This window comes from Haliaeetus albicilla, chromosome 16, assembly GCF_947461875.1.
Source record: "Haliaeetus albicilla chromosome 16, bHalAlb1.1, whole genome shotgun sequence".
In the NCBI taxonomy this organism is placed as follows: domain Eukaryota; kingdom Metazoa; phylum Chordata; class Aves; order Accipitriformes; family Accipitridae; genus Haliaeetus; species Haliaeetus albicilla.
In genome coordinates, this window is record NC_091498.1 from 31,638,841 (window position 1) to 31,657,492 (window position 18,652).

Sequence of the window (18,652 nt, forward strand, 5' to 3'; positions counted from 1 at the left end):
CTGTGCCCAGGTGGAGGGATGCCCGAGGTAGCCCCAGACGCCTGCACCCCAGTAATACCCTGGGCAGGAGGCCAGGCCAGCCAAGGGAGGAGGTTTGCAATAGCCTTACTCCAGGCAGGGGCTATTTCCCTCCTGGTGGTCCGGCCCTGGCTCCCCTCAAGAGCCCTGGGGGGGTGCCAGGGAGTGCGGAGGACAGAGCTGGAACTGGGGTGCCCAGGAGAGCCCCCCCCTTCGGCAGCCAACCCCCCACCTCACTCCCTACCCAGCGCCGTGAGACGCCCCGGTTCCTCTCTCCTTTCCCCGTCGCATCCCCGATGCCAGTGGTCTGCAGAGCCGTGCCAGCCACGCAGGCAGCGGGGCCAGGGAGGGCTCCATCAGGGGGGCAGGGCTCAGGCTTTGCATGCCCAGACCCAAGACATCCCTGGGGACACCCTGGCTGAGGGCCCCGTGGCTCCGTCTGGTCATGCCCGCAGCTCGGTGGGTGAGCCAGGAGAGGTACCAGAGGGTGCTGGAGAGACCCGCCAGCTCTCCCGGTCTCCCACAGCCCCTTTCCCACTGGGGCTGGGGGACCTGGGGACACCTCCGCCCCATCCATCCCACCCTGCAGGCAGCTGCAGGAGGAGCAGGGATCGGCGATGTTTTGGCACGCCGGTGGGAACCAGCCATCGCTCGGTCTCCCCGGCAGCCCTTGGAGCCCCTGGGACAGAGCCGGGCAAGCAGCCGCTGCCGAACTTGCTCTGCCAGGGCTGGGCTGGGCACGGCCCCCTCCTCAGTGGGAGCAGAAGGACGGCCACCTCTGTCCCCAAGGAGGGTTCTCCCTGCTGCTGCCGGCAGGGACGGCACCCATTTGGCACTGGTCCCCAGGTGGGGAGGGCACCCACGACTGGGGGATGGCCCGTGGCAGAGGGCAGGGTGCTGAGCGGGCTGCGGCTGTGCCAGACCCGTGGGCAGAGAGGTTCCCGGCGCCGCAGCCCCCTGCCCCTCTCCCCCCTACCCTGGCACCTACTTGATGGTTTTCTTTTCACTGCGGCCTCGGCTGGAGTCCGGAGTTCCCACGGTCTCCAGGGAAGTCTTGTAACGCTTACCCTGCGGAGAGGAAAGGGGGGTTCAGGGGGCAGCAGGGACACCCCCACCGCACTGGCAGCCACAGAGCATCGCGGCAGAGGACAGGGATGGGAGCCGCCGGGGCTGCACCTCCATCAGCTGGAGGGTTTGACCTGGATTTTGCCCTTTTCCCTTACAGCCTCCTGGTCGCCAGGCTCCATCCCATCAAGCCGGGCAGCAAAACTCCTGATAGCTTCATCCCTTGGCCCTTACGAGCCACAAAGGCACCGGGGAGATGCTGGCCTGGCCACCCTGGCTCCCGGGCACCGTCCCCAAGGGGCTGGAGGGCAGAGGGAGGGCTCGTGCCCTGCGTCGCCCCAAGGACAGAGCAGCAGCCACTGCCTGCGTACCCTTCCACAGCCTCACTGGGGGAGGAGCGGGTAATTTTAGGATTAATTGAACCTGAATTAATTGAGTTCACCTTCCCCACCGAAAGGGAAGAGCTGCCATATGATAATGAAGCAGGCGCTCGCTCCTAACTGGGACTTGTAATCAGGGCACTTCACTGTGATTTCCAACGGCGGGTTCAGCGTGCTGCTCCGATCCAGGGCGGACAAGAGCGCAATTAATGCCAATTAGCAAACGATTAGGAGTGGAGGCTGCTTTGCGCAGGTGCTGGGAGGCCGAGCTGGGATGGGAGCAGATGCTGGAGCAGGCTGGGGTTGTGGACCAGCCGTCCCACCACGGTGGCCCTGGACCTGCGAGCATCCCTCCTGCAGGAGCCAGCCCTGTGTGGAGCCTGCTCGTGAAACGGAGAGTATTTCTCCCTTCTCCTTCTTCCCAGCCTCATCACCTCCGCACGGAGCCGGCTCCTCGGCAGTACTGCGTCAAAGAACTCCCTGCACCCTCGGCACAGGTGTCCTTGGACAGCCGTGGGCTCGTCCTGCCGGGAGCTGCAGGGATGCTGGATCTCCTCCTTCCTTGGATGCCCACGGGCTAATCCTGCCGGGAGGCACAGGAATGCCCGACCTCCTTGGACCCCCAAGGGCCACCCTGGAGGGAGTCAGCCCTGAGCCCTTGTGCTCAGCATTGTCCCCAGCTGGCCACGGCAGAGGGCTTGTGGGGACACGGCAGCAGCGGCCGCTGGCCCATGCTCTCCCAGCACTAGCCAACCCAGGGCTGCCGCGCGGACGCAGACGGGGGCCAGCCCGGCAGGCGCTCGGCGAGTTTGGCCGCGGTTCCCACGCAGCAGTTCCAGCTCCGTGCGCCGTCGAGGGCCGGCCGGGACGCGCTTTTCCATTCCCAGCCTGAACGCCTTCCCAGCCAATTTATACTTATTTGTTCCTCTGCCAGCTTCGTCCTTCAGCACAATCCGCTCTTCTCCTCCCCGGTGCTTAACCCTCCGCCACCTCCCTCTCCAGCCTGCCCTTCCCTGGGTGGCACCAGCCGGGTTTGGAAGCCCCTTTCCCACCCACCTCCCCTCCCCGCACGCCACGGCGGGTCCCACCACCTCCACGCTGCCTCGTCCCCACCAGATCCTCCTCTCCCCTTCCCAAGGGAACGCCGCCTTCCCACGGCTCGGGGGGAAACTGCCGGCATTGCCGGGGTGGGCATCTCCTGCACGGGAAGAGCTGCTGCCATCGCAGCACTTGACCCAGATTTGAATCTGATGGAGAAGGAAATGTGGCCGACCATGCGGCCGGATCCTGGTGCCGGGCTTGCTCCGGGAAGAGGAGGAGGAGGAAGGCTGCAGGGCAGGATGGAGCATTGTCCCAAGCCAAAGGCCCTCCTGCTGCAGTGGGGCTCGGGGAGGGAAGCCGGGTGCCCCGGGGGTGTTGGGGGGCTGGGGTGGGGGGCACAGCGGGCAGTGGGGCCGGTTTACGGTGCCCGGTGCTGCCGGGGACAGGCTGGCTGCCTTCCCGCGGGGCTCTTCCAGGCAGGAGCGAGCCCAGCAGGACAGGGGCCAGATCGTTACTGCTTGTCACAAATATATATATATGTATTTGGAAACTTCCCTTTATGCTGCACAAACAGTTTCGCCCAAACATTTAATTATCACGTCTCCTAAAGAGCAAAATAAAAGCTGCAGCCGCCACCCGCCGCAAACCGCTCTCGGCAACTGCCTCTGCCTGCCGGCAGCCCCGCTGCCCCGCTGCCCCGGTGATGGGCATTGCCTCCCACCCAGCGGGACCCCCACCCCAGCCGTCACCCAGGGGCAAAGGGTGGCCGGGACCCCCGTCACAGCACACCCCAGGACCCCGGGAAGGGAGGAGGGATGCCCCGTACCCACTCCCCACCCCGGGCACCCAGCCGTCGCAGGGACACTTACCAGTTTGCGCTGGCACCACTGGCAAATCCCACAGAGGACGATGGTGACGCTAAGGCTGACGGTGATGATGGCTGAGACGAGGAGGACGTCGCGGGAGGGAGCCCCTGCGGGGAAGCAGAGCAGAGCCGCCACTCAGCGAGGGGACAGGGAGGGGGCTTGGGGGTGTCCCTGGGGTGGGCATGACTACAGCACCCTACACAGCACCCAGGGAGAGCTGGGCAAGAACAGGGAATGGCAAACAGGGGGAATGTGGTCCAGCTAACAGGCTCCAACCCCGTCATACGAAACACCCTGGCACGGTGGTATGTGTGTCCCCCACCAGCCCCTTCTGCTGTCTCCAGGCTCCCAGTGGGATGCCCAGGGCCCCCAGTGCTCCCCGGGAGCTCAGGTTGGAGCAGAGCAAAGGCTTTAATCTCTGCCGGCACCCTGGGAGCGCTGGCGTGTCCGGCAAAGGTCACAGCATCACCACGTGCCACCCGCAGCTCCTGCCACAGCGTCTCAGCACCACGGCTGTTGTTTTGTGTTGCTTCCCCTTCCCCTTTGCCCTCCTCATTGCCAACTCTTCCCCTTGCCCATCCCTTCCCCTTTCCTTTTCCCCTTCCTCTTTGCCTTTCTAATGCCCATCTCTTCCCCATCCCCATCCCTTCCCCATCCTTTCACCTTCTCCATTCTCTTTCCCTTTCCCTTCTTCTTCCCTACCTCTTCTTCTTCCCCTTCCCCTTCTCCTTCCCCATCCCATCCCCTTCCCTCTTCCCATCCTCTCCAGACAAGCTGTCCCCATTTTCCTTGCTGGATCTGTGACCTTTCCGTCGGTGCCCCGCAGCCACCCCACCATAGGATTTCCCTCTTTGGGTCAGCCAGATCCACACAGATTTACCCCAAATGGCAGTGAAGGTGCTTGGAAGGGACAGGAGGTGCTGAGGAGGGCTTCCTCCCCAGCCTGGCCATGGGGACAACCTGGGGGACCCCCAAAGTGGGGGTAGACCCCTCTGCTGCTCCAGCATCACCCCCCAAGGGTGCTGGGGATGGTTATGGGGCCAAGCAGGCATCCCCCACCCACCCTGCCCCTGTCCTGCATCCGACCAGCCCCGTGGGCAGCAAAATTCCCCACCAGCCCCCGAGGGACCTGCCCTGCCTCCCCCCACGGCCCCTGCCCCGGCACAGGGTGTCCCCGGCACCCGACAGCCCCGGCACAGCCACCGCGCTCATGGCAATGCTGCCAGCAAGCGTGATGGCCCTGGCACCGTGGGAGGATTAATAGGGACCCAAAGTGGTTTGCGGGGGGTCCAGTGGGACCCCCAGCCCCGCTCAGCCCCATCCTCTGGCAGGACCCTCCACTGCAGCATCCTTGTGGGGACCCCGCAGGCAGCTCTGTCTGTACCCCGAGATCGGGACAGACCATCGTTCGAACCACAGCCAGCGGTGGGAAGTGGTGAGGCCGGAGCAGCCCGCCTGTAGCTCTACTGCAGTATAAATATTAAACAATAATCGTTAATAATTAATTCGCCCGCAGACCTTGTTATTGTAATGAAATTTGCCAGCGGCTCAGAGGCTGGGGTGAGTCAGAGCAGCCCGGGTGGCCGGACTGGGGGCTCAGGCATCTCTGCGGCACGTGGCGGGGTCCCCGGTGCCGCCAGCACCCCGCTCCCACCCCGGCGTGCAGATGGATGCCGGAGCGGCCGCAGCACCGGCAGCCCTGTGGCCTCCGGCGGAATAAAAAAGAGAAGCAAAGGGGATGGTGGCAATAAAGGGGAGTTTTATAAAAGCCCCTCGAGCAGCCGCACGGCTGGTGCTGACCCCCTGCCAGGGTGGGATGGAGGGGGCAGGAGGGTGGTGAAGTCACCCCGAGGGGTTTTGGGGGACAGGGCTGGGGGTGGTCCCGGCTCCTGGGCCACGGCCAGCCCCCCTGCCAGCGGCGTAGCCAACCGGCACACGTGTTCCCTCCATCCAAACCCAGCGAGGGGGGCCCCTCCATCGCTCCTCGGTCACGAGGAGCCTGTGTATAAAACTCGCTTAGCAACTGTTGCCTAGGAGGGAATTTGGGACCAGCCCTTAATTTCAAACATTTATAAACCCGAGCTAGATAAGCTGCTGGGGGGATGTAAAGCAGCCGTGCCGGCGGGGAGGGCTGGGGCAGCCCCCCCTTGGGATGCTCAGCTCGCGGCAGTGCAGGACCCCGACCGGTTCAAGTTTGGCCCATGGGCTAACCGGGCAGGCTGGCGTGGCTAGGAATCGGGGTGAGCCTTCCTCTGCCCCCCGAAACGCCAGCTCACCCCCGTCTTATGCCCCCCGCAGCCCTGATGCCTGCTTGGGGACACCGTGACATGCCAAAAGCAGGGTGCCCTGCCTGGCAGAGAGGCATGCTAATGACTGCGGTGAGAGTGACCCCCGCCGTAACCCCTCCGGGCTTAGCCCGGAGCTTCAAGAGATGCTTCGGTCCTCGCGGGGTCAAGTTCATCCTCAATGTAATCTGCCGAGAGGGAAATCAAAGGGGAGAAGGCGAGGGGAAGGGATGAGCGCTGCCTGCAGAGGTGCTGGCATGGCACAAGCGAGGCATTACCCTGCTTAGGAAGGAGAAAGCCAGCACGGCGTCCGGACACTGTCACCCAAGGGGTTGGAGAGGGACGTGGGTGCGTGCCGGTTCCCACGCGTAGTACCTGCCCCTGGCCGAATTCCTCGTGCCAAGCTGCCACTGCAGCCTCAAGCCTGGCATCACCCGGTGAGCCCGATGGTTATGCCAGCAGGGACCTCCCTGTCCGGGGGGCTGGGGGGTCCACGCCGAGATGCTGGGGGCTTCCCGACGGCATGGCTGTTAGCCCCCAGCGACCTCCAGGCTCAGCCACACGGGTCCCTGTGCAGGCGGGTGCCAGACTTCCCTGGTGGGGACACATGTCCCTCAGCCCGTGCTGGCCGTGTCCCCAGGGCTGGGGACTACCCCAGGGCTACTGCTGCCCTCAGCATGATTTAAATGACTTGTTTTCCGGGCAATTAGCACTGGTTAATTAGAGAAGCTGAGCAGAGCGGAGCTCCTGGCTAGTCCCCTGCCCTGGGGTGTTGCGTGGGGTCCCCGTGCCGGCAGCATCAGCTCCCTGGTTGGGATGCTTGGCATGGGGATGCCGTGGGGCGGGTGGCTGTGGGCACGGGGGCACCGAGGGGCTGGAGGGGACACGGGGATCTGCGTGGCCGCAGCATGCACGGAGACGCAGCTCCGAGAGTGGGTGACAAACACGGTGCTTGTTTACCGCCGCCTCTGCCCCCTCCTTCCCCGCCACTTGCCATAAATCTCTTTGCTCTGCCAGCACGGCTATAGCCGGGAGTGTGCGAGGTGGCAGCGGTGGGACCTCAGCCCCATCCATTGGGGGGGTCCGCACCCCCTGCCCTGGGGTCCCTGCAGGTGCATGCTCCCCCCCCCGCCAAATCACACCTGCCCTTCACTGGTCCTGCCTCATCCCAAGAGCACAGTGAGGGGCTGCTCCGTGCATTGGAGACCTGGTGTCCACCCTTGGAGGATACAAAGGGCTTGAAGCACCACGGGGGCACTGGGTCTCGGGTCTCCCCATCCCCTCGCACCCGCCGCCGGGGATGGCTGCGGAGGCTGGGGAAGGGGGTGGCACAGCGTCACGGCCCTGCAGCTGTTCCATCAGTATTCAATGCCGCTTGATGGGATATAATTCCACTTTTACAGCCGGTTATTGATGAGGGGATTACCCGCCTCGTTAGTGCCGCAGCTCTTCAGCGTGGGATTCGCGGGGCGCTGCGTGAGCAGCAGCCAGCCGCGCCGGGGGAGAGGGTCCCCGTGCCGGGGAGAGAGGGTCCCTGCACACAGGGAGAGGGTCCCTGTGCCAGACACCCTCCTGCAAGTGTGCACCGTTGCATGGGGGATCCATGCAGTTGGCCAAGCAGGGCAAACCCTTGCACCCACCAGAGCCCTCAGTGCCCATGGCCCCTCCGGGTGCTTGGGAGAGGGGGCCGGTGGCGGCGACGGCAGCGTGCCGCTATGTGCCCATCTTTCCTAAGCCGCCACTCCTGCAGGCACGGGATTAGCTGCCTCCAGAGCATGAGCAAGCTCCAGCCTTTGTGGTTGCGGAGGAAACACTTCAAAACCCGACCCGAGGACAAGCGAGAGGTGCAGAAATCTAAGAGGGATTATTCTTCTCTAAGCGGCGTGTAAGCCGGAGATCCTGTAAGATCGGCCCAGCGGAGGCGAGGCGCTCGCGGCGAGAACTGCTGATGCCAATGGATTCGACACGCGGCTGAGCGCCGGCACCGGTGATGCGCAGGGAGGCAGCCCCGTGGCGGTGGGTGCCGGTGCCGTGGCAGAGCCGGGTGCTCCTGCGCAGGCTGCCCAGCCTGGGGACATCCTCCGGTGCCCCAGCCTGCTCCCTGCTCCTCCCTGGCCCGGGTCCTTGTCTCGTTGGCTTTGTGCACTTAGGTGGCCCTGTGCGTCGTGGTGGCTTTGGGCATCTTGGCGGCTTTGTGCATCATGGTGGCTTTGCGCATCTTGGTGGCTTTGCGCATCTTGGTGGCTTCGTGCACCTTGGTGGCCCTGCATAACTTGGTGGCTTCGCACACCTCGGTGGCCCTGCCATATCTTGGTGGCTTTGGGCACCTCAGTGGCCCTGCATATCTTGGTGGCTTTGCGTATCTCAGTGGTTTTGTACATCTCGGTTGCTTTGTGCATCTCAGTGGCCCTGTGCACACTCAGGACAGACATCAGTTGAGTCTGGCACAGCGAGACCCTCACACTGAAAGGCAGCTACAGCCCTTTGTCCCCCAACTGCCTTCCCTGCAGCAGGGATTCCCTGTCTGTGTCCATCCCAGCACTCAGACTTGACCGACAGCTCCCCCATCGCCCCCAACTCCCCACCACGGACCTGCACCGAAGCCCACGGCCCTGGAGCAGCACCTCCCGCCCCGGCACGTGGCAGTGCTGGGAGGGCAAAGCCCCCACAAGGGACACCCAGGCGAGGGTTTCAGCTCCTGTCTGCTCTCCCAAGTGAAAGGCTCCTGAGCAGGACAGAGAGGCTGGAAATCTGTTCATAGAGTGGCAAGTGGCCAAGGGCTTTGGACGAGTGGTGGGCACAAACTGACAGCACCTGCCGGCACCAGGGCTGGGGCCAACCTCTCCACAGATGCCCCAGCGTGGATGGCCCCAGCCAGGCTCTCAGGGCCATATTTTTGGGTGCAGAGCCCAGAATGCCCAGCTTGGGGCCAGACAGGGAGGGGTGGGTGTGATGTCTACTCAGTATTCCAGCCCCGTCTCCCCCAGCATCCTCCAACCCACCCTGGCCCAGCAGCGAGACCCATCGATGCAAAGTACCCCGGGGGAGAAATCAAAGCTGTGCAGACCCCCCCCCTCCCATCCCCAACCACCCGCTGCACTTTCTGGTAAGCGGCGATCAAAGCCTCTCCCCGCAGCCAGCACGCCACAGCTCCACGCAGAGAAACTTCTCCCCGTGCCAAGCCGCCTGCCGCCACCACCGCCGCCGCCGCCGAGCCAAACCGGCAGCGGAAACGCGTGCATGGCCGGGGAGGGGGGGGGGGGGGGGAAGCGGGAGAAGGTGCCAAGAGAGCGGCACATCCCCACCACCACATTTTACCGCGAGCCGTCGCCGCGAGCCGCGCGGAGCTGGGGTGGGATGTGACGCCGAGCCCAAATGGGGATGATGATGATGATGATGATGGGGAGGGGATGGGGCAACGCTGCAGAGCGGGGGATGGGAAGGGGCCTGATCCTGCCCCGTGTGGCATCAGAGCATCCCCTTGCGCCGCGGGAGGGCCGTGCCGTGACGGAGGGCCACGGGGCGGGGAGCGAGGTGGCCGTGTTGCCACGCCGGGGCTTCCCAGATGCTGTTTGCCTGGCGCTAGGCCATTAATTCCTCCTCTTCTCATCCTCCCACTCATTTGCTAGATATTTCCCAAACCTCTTATTTTTAGGTTGCAGCTGAAAAGCTACAAATTTGCAGCTTTCGCTCCTGTGCAGGATCCCGGGCGCAATGCGGGTGGGAGCAGGGCAGGACCACGGCGGGACTGCCCAGCCGGCAGAGCAGGCAGGTGAAACCCACGGCCCCAACGCGGGCAGAGGGAGAGTGGCCGGGCACAGAGGGGCTGCCAGGATGCAAAACCTCTGAGGGGGGGGACAAGGCCTCGCCGCCATCCCTGGAAACAACCTGACGGGCATTTTGGGGCTGCTTTGAGCCAGGCTTAGTGTGCCAAGGGGCGGCCACAGAGCTGGCAAGCCGGAGGGCTGAGCCGGCTGGGTCCGGCAGTGCCACCTGCCCGGGGGCTGCCGGGGGCTTTGTGGACACAGGCTGCTCGGTGAGGGATGTCAGGAGCCCCACGGCTGTCCCGCTGTCCCGGCGGGGTCCTGGCCAGCATCCCACCATCGGACGAGCCTCAGGGGAGAGGACCGGCACGGTGCCGCAGCTCAGCACCCCAGGCATGCCCGGGGCGAGAGGGAAGGGAACGGGTGTCTGTTCTCCATCTGTGCATCTGTCTGTCTCTCCGTGCGTCCTCCTCTCCAACACATCCATCAATCTCTCCATCCATCCATCCCTCGTACACATCTGCTTCTCCATCCAGCCATCTGTCCATCCCCCGGAGCTGTCAATCTGTCCGTCTCTGCCTCCCCCACACGGAGCTGCCTGCCCCGGGGGCTTTGCCTCCGGACGATCACAGACCCCCGGCACGGTGCTGCCTCCTCCACCGGGGACCCCACGGGATGGGACGGCCGGTGCCAGACACCCAGCAAGGAGCATCCCATGTGGGCACCCCTGGCACCTCTCCCCCACCACCCATGTGCCCGGTGCTGCAGCGGTGCCAAGACACCCGGGCCCGGTAGAAGCACGGTGCCTGTGGGCATCATCCCCGCCATGCACGCTCTGGGGGAGGCGGACACCCTCCTAAAACACTGCACAGCTCTTTCCCGGTGCCTGGGTGGACATCCCCTGTCCCAAACTGCTGCCATCCATGGATGCGTCCCTCAGGCCCTGGTGCCACGGTGAGGGGCAGCGCGAGAAACCTGCGTGATGGAGGATGGGACGGGTGTTTTGCCATTAAAGCTGTCGGGTCCCTCATGCACCCGGGTTTCATTTCGTGCCGCCTTCATAACGCAAGCCCCCGCTCCTGGTTTAGGTATGGCACCAGGGTCGTGCATCAGCCACACAGCCCTCCCCGAGGCCGGCTGGCACCGCCGGTGCACCAGCGTGGCGGGATTCACCCTCCTGCCGTGGCCCGTAGCCACCGGGATGGGCTCAGCTCACGACTCCCCCGGGAGAGGCGAGCCAGAGCTCCCGGCATCCCGCGGCTCGCTCTCGGCACCCGTCCCCGAATCAGCCCGCTCACGAGGAGAGGATGCTCCGGGCACCCGGCGCCTCGCCAAGCCCCCAGTTGGGCAACGCTGCCCGCCGGCATCCCCCCTGCCTGCGCTCTCCCAGCACGCCGGCAGTCGCCGGAGCGCCGCAGCCGTGTCTCTGCCCTGCTCCAGTATGCGGCCAGCGTGCAAGCTGCATGCACGACACGTTCACGTGCCGCTCAGCAAAGCCACAAGGCCCCAGGAGACACGTGCATGCAACCGCCGCCGGCCCCGTGGCACAGCAGACCCTCACGGCACCCTCGGGCGAGCCCCCCCCCCCCCGCTCCGCACCGGCTGGGGCTGCTGCCCATACCCCCCTCCGGGGAGGCCGCAAGCAGGATCTCGTGGTGGAGGGAGCATTTGGCAAGTGAAGGCGCTCCTTCCTCCGGTGCTGGGCTATTTTTGGCCGAGGATTTCCGGAGAGCCGTGTGGTTTCTCTGCCTAGTGGTCCCCACCACATCTCTCCTCCCGAGGAGCACCCCGACCCCCCCCGAGGACTTTCTGCCCCCCACGCCCGAGTCCCGCGGGGTTGCCATCCATCGCCCCCCCCATTTTAAACCCCACTGCTCCCAACAGCCTCGTGACGCCCCTCGTTCCCCTGGCTTCTGCTCAGCCCCTGCTCCGGGTCATTTCTGCCCCAAAACACGTGCCCCGCAGCCCTGGTAGCCCCCCAGCATCGCCTCCCACCCCGGCGGCAGCCCCAGCCCTACCTCACCCGGGGTGCAGAAACCTCTCCCGGCAGCGGCAGCGGCAGGCACGGAGGAGCAGGCTGGGCTCTCCACGCCGAGCGGTACTGCCAGCTCTCGCACCGCCGCCACCACTTAGCCTCTCGCCCCAGGGTCCTCCATCATTCCCGGGCACTTTGGGTGACAGCGGGAGAGAGGGAGGCAGAAAGCCAGAGGCTCCCGGGGGAGGACAGGAGCCAGCAGGCTCTGCATGGCCGTGCCCAGCCCCACGAGCCCCCGCTTGCTTCGCCAGCTCCTTGACCCCCTCCCCGGGCAGTGCCCCCCCCCCCCCCAGCCACCGCCAACCGGGACCCGTGCCAATGCCAGGCTTTGTGGCCAGGAAGGGCACCGTGGGAATAAAAGCCCCGCAGAGAGCTCGGTGCTGGGGGGATGCTCAGCATCGGCCACAGCCCCCAAACCAGGGGGCTGGCAGTGCTGGGGGAGGAAGAGGAAGGCCGGCGGAGAGCACACGGGAAGATGGAGAAATGGAGCTCAGAGGGGAGGAAGGAGGAGGCAGAGGAGGGGTATAAAGGGCTGAGGAAGGCCACAGATGGAGGGCTGGGGACACAGAGGTGTGGGCTGGTGCCTGGGAGGTGGGGGGCTGGCGGGAACCCTCCTGCAGACCCTGGTCCCTGGGCTGCATCCTCCAGTGACACACGCTGAGACCCCGGAGGAGTGGGGACGGCCACCCACAGGGGAGCTGGGGCCATCACCCATTGCCCCCTGCCTCAGCCACCAGTGTCCCACAGACCCAGCCGGAGGGGAAGGGCTGCATGGACCTCATTTCGTGGACGCCCGGAGCCCCCCAAACTGCAGCCTCAGGGCTGTCCCCGCAGCGTCCCCCCACTCGGGAGGGCAGGGAGAAGGGCTGCCGCGCCGTGCCGTCCCTCCGCCGCCATCCTGGCTTCATCTCCATCAGCACGATCGGCCGCTTCCCTTTCAAACCTCATTAACTCCCCCCAAGGTGACCCTCTCCCTCCTGCAGCAGGCGAGCAGAGCTGCCCGGGGACGCCAGGAGGGGACGGGGTGCTCGCGGGGTACCCCAACCCTACAGCCAGCCGCAGAGCATCCCCATACCGTGACCGGGCTGGCACCCACAGGGATGCAGGACCTGCCGCTTGGCACAGCTCGACCCGTCACCCCCCCCCGGAGCCCACCTCGGACCCACACATGCACCCCAGCACCCCGGTCGCAGCCTGGGGAGCTCGGCCCCCCACCCCGGCTCGACGTTTTCGCCGCCGCTCTGCCTTTGCACACAATCCCTGCACACCGGCCCCGCCGGCGGCTCTTCGAAAGCCCTTCCCCTGCTGAATCCATCTATAATAGATATTGTAGCTGAGCCCCAGGGGCCGGGGGGGGTGGCAGCGATATTATCTGCATCTGTCTTCATTCCCCGCTCCCCCGCCCTTCCCCGGCAGGCTGAAAAGCCGCGAGATCAGGCGGTGGAAAGCCGCCTCCAGCTCCTCTCTTGCTCCTTGGCGTGGGGGGGGGGGATCAAACAGACCTCCCAGCCGGACCCCGTGCCTAACCACAGCCCCCAGCCCTTGTCTTTGCTGCTCTCCAGCCCTGGGACGACACGTGTCACGCATCTGCGCGTGGGTGTCCCCCCCACCCAGGGCGTGGGGAGGCTGAATGGGTCGGAGGTGGTGGGGAGACAGCGAGAGCAGGCAGGACCCCTGGGAGGGAGTGGGTGAGAGACACCCTGGGGCCGGGGGGGGGGGCTCAGCATCTGCACGGACACCCCACCGCCACGGAGGACGGGATGGAGCTGCCATGGGGGGACGTCAGCGCTGGGGGACAAAGGGACGGGGTGAGGCCGTGGGGGATGCTCCGAGGTGCAGGCAGGAGCATCCCCCGGGCTCGAGCCCGCTCCCGGCGCAGCAGAGGGGCTGGGGGCTAGCAGGGTGGTGAACCCCAACCCCAAGTGGGATGGGGGTGCCGGGGGGAGGGAAGGGGGCTGGAGCCACCGGCGCCGTGCCCGCGCCGTGCGGGACGCGTGGCTGCAGCAGGTGCCTGGCTTCCAGCGAGGCCGGCCAGCCCGCACGCTGCCAGCCGCCTGCCAGCCCGCCGCTCTTTGTCTGCCTTCCCCGACTATCACGCTTCTCCCCCCCCGCCATCCTCCCCGCACACCCGGGCCCCCCCACCCGGCTCCCGGCCTCGCTCCTCGGGATATTTCAGCTCATTTTGAACCGGGCTTTTCAGCTTTTGTCCCAGCCCTCGGGGACCCGCTCCCACGGCCCCCGGCGCTCGCCGCACCGGCACGCAGACCTCTCCATCGCTCGCCCTGAGACAGCGCTGGGGGAAAACAGGCAGCTGCCTGGTTATTGATTCACCACCTCCAGCCGGGCCGCCGCGGCACGGCTCTGCTCGGCACACTCCGGTCAGCCGGTAGGAACGGAGCCTGGGAGGATGGGGACGTGGGGCAGGGGGGCCCGGGGCCCCCCAGTACCTGCTTGATGCACTGAGAAGATGAAGCAGTTGGGGTGCAACCGCCTCCCTGGAATGGGGAGAGCTGGCATCGGCAGCGGGGACGGGGATGGAGGGGGGGGTGTCTCACATCGCAGCGGGGAGGAGGGAGGGAGCTGCCCGGTGCCCCCCGAGCAGGCGTGGGTGGTGTGGGGGACATCGTCCCTGTGGCACAGAGGGCACCTTTGTCTTCAGACCCAATCTGTGCTTCGCACTCGGCCACGGCTCTCCCGACATGTCACAGGACATGGGCAGCACAGGCGATGGCCCCGCCGGCAGCACAGCCCCCCGCGGCCCCCCAGCAAAGCCGCCCAGTGGAGGGAGCTGCTTTAGGAAGCACCTCGGCTCAGTCTCTATTTCAAACACCTCTTGCCAGCCGAGGCCAGGCTCCCTCGGGTGTCTCCCACCGCTGAACCAGACCTCCCACCCCCAGCATCACCTCCAAGCTCCACTGTGGCCCCCAAAGCCCCCTTTTCTTGCACCGCAAAGCACGGCCCAGATGGCAGCAAAGTTTCCCAAATCTCCCCATACGGCATCTTCTCCCCCCACGACACGCAGCCAGTGCTGGGGGCCGCTGCTGCCATCCCCCACACGGTGACACGGAGTAGGGGACGAGGCCGGTGCTGCCTCCGGCTGAAGGAGCCAGATACGGATTCGTGGGGGCACAGGCACTGCTTCACCCAGGGACGTGGCGTTGGGAAACGCCTGGGTCTTGCCAAACCCAGTGCAGGTGTGAGCCACCAGCACCCTCCCGGCCTCCATCGGCGGGGGACAGACCCGGCATCCGCACGGCACCGCGGCTGAGCAGCGGCACGGGAGGAAAAGCAGGGGCAGGGAGAAACAGTAAATTAAGCAGATGGTGTCCCAGCATGAGCCGAGAGCTGCCAGCACGGGTGTATGCACCCCCGGCCCCACCACAGCACCCCACGGCCCCAGGCACCAGGGCACAGCCGCTGCCAGTGACGTGGGAAAACTCCCACGTGATGGGAGACCCAGCAGCCGGGGACCACGGGGCGTGGGGAGGCGGGAGAGGGGGTCTGCCCCCCCCAAACCCCAGCAGCTCAGGCTCTGCCTTTTAACCTTACAGCCTGCCGAGCAGTGCCGGCAGCGGCACAGGCAGCCGTCGGCGGCCCACTGAGCGCCAACGGTGATATCCGATGGGGGCGAAGGGGCAAACGGGGGGGCAGATACGAAGTTTGGAGGGGAAATAACGCGGGTGCGAACCTCAGGCACCGGGAGGGAAGGGCAGCCCTGCCACGCTGCTGCCGGTGAGGACGGGCTGGCGTCTCCGCTCTGCCACCAGCCCCACCAGGTGACCTTGGGCCAAGCAGCCCGCGGTGCCGTGCCGCGCTCCGCTGCCCGCAGGGCATCCCCGTGGGGTCGCGGGGACGGGGCGGCGTGGGATCGAGCTGCTCCCGGACCGCAGCGGGAGGGAGCGCTCAACCTCCGGGCGGGTGGAAACTTCACCTCGAAGGCGGCTCGTCTGGAGCCGCCAACTCTCGGGCAGCGCCGACACCGTCACCTGCCGTGGGTGACGGCATGTCGCGGCCCCCACCGCTGCCCCAACCTGCCGGCTCCCGCAGGCCTGGCTCTGCCGAGCGCCTGCAGCTCGCCCCAGTGACACCGGCAGCGTCCGCTCTCCCCGCGTCGGTGCTCCCTCGCGTCCCCGCCGGCACGTCCCCACGCCACCGCAGGACACGCTGTCCTTCTGCCCGCCGGTGGCCGCTCCCCGGGCCCCGGGCCACCGCGGGCGAGGGTTGCCAGGCCCCGGTGAGCCGCGTCGCACCGGCGGCATCCCTTCCCCTCCGCACCGGCTGCCGGCAGCTCAGGCAACCCTCACCGGGGCGGCTGCGCACCCCAAAACCTGCCCAGCAGCGTCCCAGATTCCTCGGTACGGGGCCGACCGACGCTTTCGGAGCATGAGCTCAGCAAAACCGCGCCGGCCGAAGCCCCTTCCCCAGTCGCCCACCCCGGCAAGCGGAGGCGCGGCGGGACGGTGCTGGGGACCAGGGCCGGGGGACCCCCAGAAGGATGGAGGGGGGCGAGCGATGAGGAGCGGGGTGACGCGCTGCCCACCAGATTCTCGTCCGGGTGCCGGCAGCCAGCGGGGCTGGGGGCTCACCCAGAAGGCTGAGGCTCGCCCGGGTCCAGGCGCTCCCCCCGGGGGAAGCGGGTGCTGGCCCCACGGGTTGGGGGTGGGGGCTGTCCCCGGGTGGGGGCCCGGGTATCCAGCAGCTCCGCAGGGCGGTGACTCATTTGAAAGCGGCGGCGGCGACTTTCTCCCTAAACTACCGTAACTCCCGACCGGTCACTCCGGCAAGAACCGCAGCCGGGGAGGTAAGGGGGGGGGGGGCTGAAACCGGGCAGCGGCCCCGGGGAGGGGGGGGGGCGGCGCGGAGCCGGTCCCGCCGGCGGGGCCGGGCATGGGGTGGGGTGGGGGGGGGGGGTGAGCCGTGCAGCGGCGGCCGGTGGTCCCCGGTGTTCCGTGTGTGTGTATGTCCCGGCTCCCCGGTGCTCGGCGCTGCGCTCACCTGCGCTGGCAGCCTCCGTGTGCAGGTACATGGTGGCGGGCGGCGGGGAGCGGCGGGGCGGCGGGGCGGCGGCTGCCCGGTTCGGCGGAGCCGCGGCTCATCAGACGGCGGCGGCGGCGGCGGCGGTGGGGGGGGGCGGCGGCGGCGGGGCGGGCGCGGGGGCCGCGGGAGGCGGCGGCGGGGCGGCGGGGACCCGCATGCGGTGGCGGGGGCCGGCAACCCCGCGGAGCCCGTGCTGCCCGCCCGCTGCCCGCCTGCCTGCCGGGTGTGTGCGGGGGGGGCGTGTGTGTGTGTGTGTGTGTGTGCGTGTGCGTGTGCACCCCGATCGCGCATCCACTTGCTGCTCGCTGCTGGCGGGAGAGGAAACTGCAGCCGCCGGGGAGGGGAGGGAAGGAGGGGGGGGAGAAGGGGGGGGGGGTCGGTGCTGTGCACGGTGGGGACACACACACGCACATACACGCACACACACACGGCCACCGGCTGGGACACGCGCGCCCCCCCCCCCCGGCGGGACCACGGTAAGGGGACACGCGTGGGGTGTTGCATGCGTGGCCACACCCGCAGTCCCGCACAGGCGCACACGCCGTGCCGCACACGCACCCGCGAACACCCATGGGTACCGCACACGCGGGGGGGGACACACGACCCACTGGCACCCACCCACGCACCGCACCCGGGGTGGGACACACATGGACACGGGAGCGCGCAGACGTATGGCAAGCACCGCGGGGCACTGGGCGCGCACACGCGGGAACGGAGGGGCTTGCACACACACATGAGTAGCACGAAGGGACTGCACACGCGTGCAGGCACACACGCGCGGTGACACCCCCACGCACCGCACACACACAGAGGGCAGCCCCCACCCCCGGCTCACACAGAACCCCCCCACTGCCACACACACCCCCATTCACCCCCGCAGGTTCCCTGTTGCCCCGCTCCGGTGCGATCCAGGCCGGGTTTTCCCGGTGCCGGGGCGCGGCGGCCGCTGCCGGGGCACTGCGGGCACGGCGGCCGCTGCGGGAGGCGGAAAACCCGGCGCGGAATCTTGGAGCGGGTGCGAGCCGTGCGCTGCCTCTCGTTATCTGCGCCCTCCCCAACAGGCCAAGGCAATTTCTGCCTCGGCGTTTATTGCCTCTTTAACATTTGCTACAGAGATGCAGGCGAAGAGCAAACAAACGGGAGAGCTGCTTTGCGGAGCACTCAGGGGTGTGCAAACAGCGGGGCCTGCCAGGCACGTCCACCCCCAGCCATGTCCCCGGGGTGCTGGTCTGGGGGTCCCCGGACTGGGAGGGAGCAGGACCGAGGAGGAGACCCTGCAACCGGGTGCAGCAGGTGTCCCTGGATGGAGGCAATGGGGCAGGGGAGGATGACGGAGGCAATGCGGCAGGGGAGGATGACGGCAGCCGGGGGCTCTGCTCCCAGGATTGGGGGCTTTGCTCCCAGGATTGGGGTCTGTGCCCGCTTCCCCCTTCTGCTGGGGTGAGGGGGTCAGAGACCCACCCCGGCACGGGGCCATGGGGCTGGGACACTCACCTGGACGGGCTGGGGCTTGTGGGAACCTCGAGGGGCAGAGCCCAACCTGGCCTCGTGGGATGGAGGGGATCAGGTGGAAGCTCTCTGGAGCCGTACTGGGCTGGGAAGAGCCAGAAAACCACCGCAACGGTGGTTCAGAAGCTCTGGGGACTAAACCTCAACTTTCCTTGCCCCCGGGCTGGGTTAAAAACAGGGAACGAAGCAGGAAATAATCTCCTTATAATGATGTTTAACGCAAAAGAGGCTGTGGAGGAAACCCTGAACAAGCAGGGACTGGATTTAAGGATGGGGCTGAGCCTGGGCAAGTGGGAACCCAGTGCCGGGGGCTTCCATCGCTCGGCGCTGCCTGTTCCGTCGAGGCCATGTGGGTGATAAGGGACCCGGTCTCGTGCGCCTGACTCACGCCGCCGGCTCCTCGTAGCCCGTCTCGGCGTGCCGCCCGCCACGGCGCTCGCCTGGGGGCCGGGGGCTTCTCCCAGCCCTTCGGAGCTGGGCCAGCGACAGCCCGTCTTGGGGTCGGTGCCAGGAAAGCCGGTGCCCGCGCGCGGGCGGCAGCTGGTGCGGCTCGCTGGGGAGCCGCGTGCCAGGCAAACTTCTGCACGTACACCCAGGCGAAGCTCTTCCAGCGAGGGGGCCGGGTGCCAGCCTGCTGCTGGCCCTCCGGGGC

General features: G+C 67.0%; 1 protein-coding gene across 5 annotated transcripts in view; it reads right to left on the reverse strand.

Moving 5' to 3' along the window:
- Positions 1–16,755, reverse strand: part of SYT7 (synaptotagmin 7) — a 31,498-nt gene extending 14,743 nt beyond the window's left edge. For 2 of the 5 annotated variants that reach the window (XM_069804273.1, XM_069804275.1), the window contains exons 1-3: positions 16,450–16,755; positions 3,374–3,477; positions 1,007–1,086 (exon numbers count right to left, since the gene is read on the reverse strand). In XM_069804273.1, the coding sequence (XP_069660374.1) occupies positions 1,007–1,086; positions 3,374–3,477; positions 16,450–16,480 (215 nt within the window). In that variant the 5' untranslated portion in view covers positions 16,481–16,755. The remainder of the gene's footprint in view (positions 1–1,006; positions 1,087–3,373; positions 3,478–16,449) is intronic. The other 3 variants (XM_069804272.1, XM_069804274.1, XM_069804276.1) reach the window with 3 other exon arrangements.
- Positions 16,756–18,652: the final 1,897 nt, after the last annotated feature.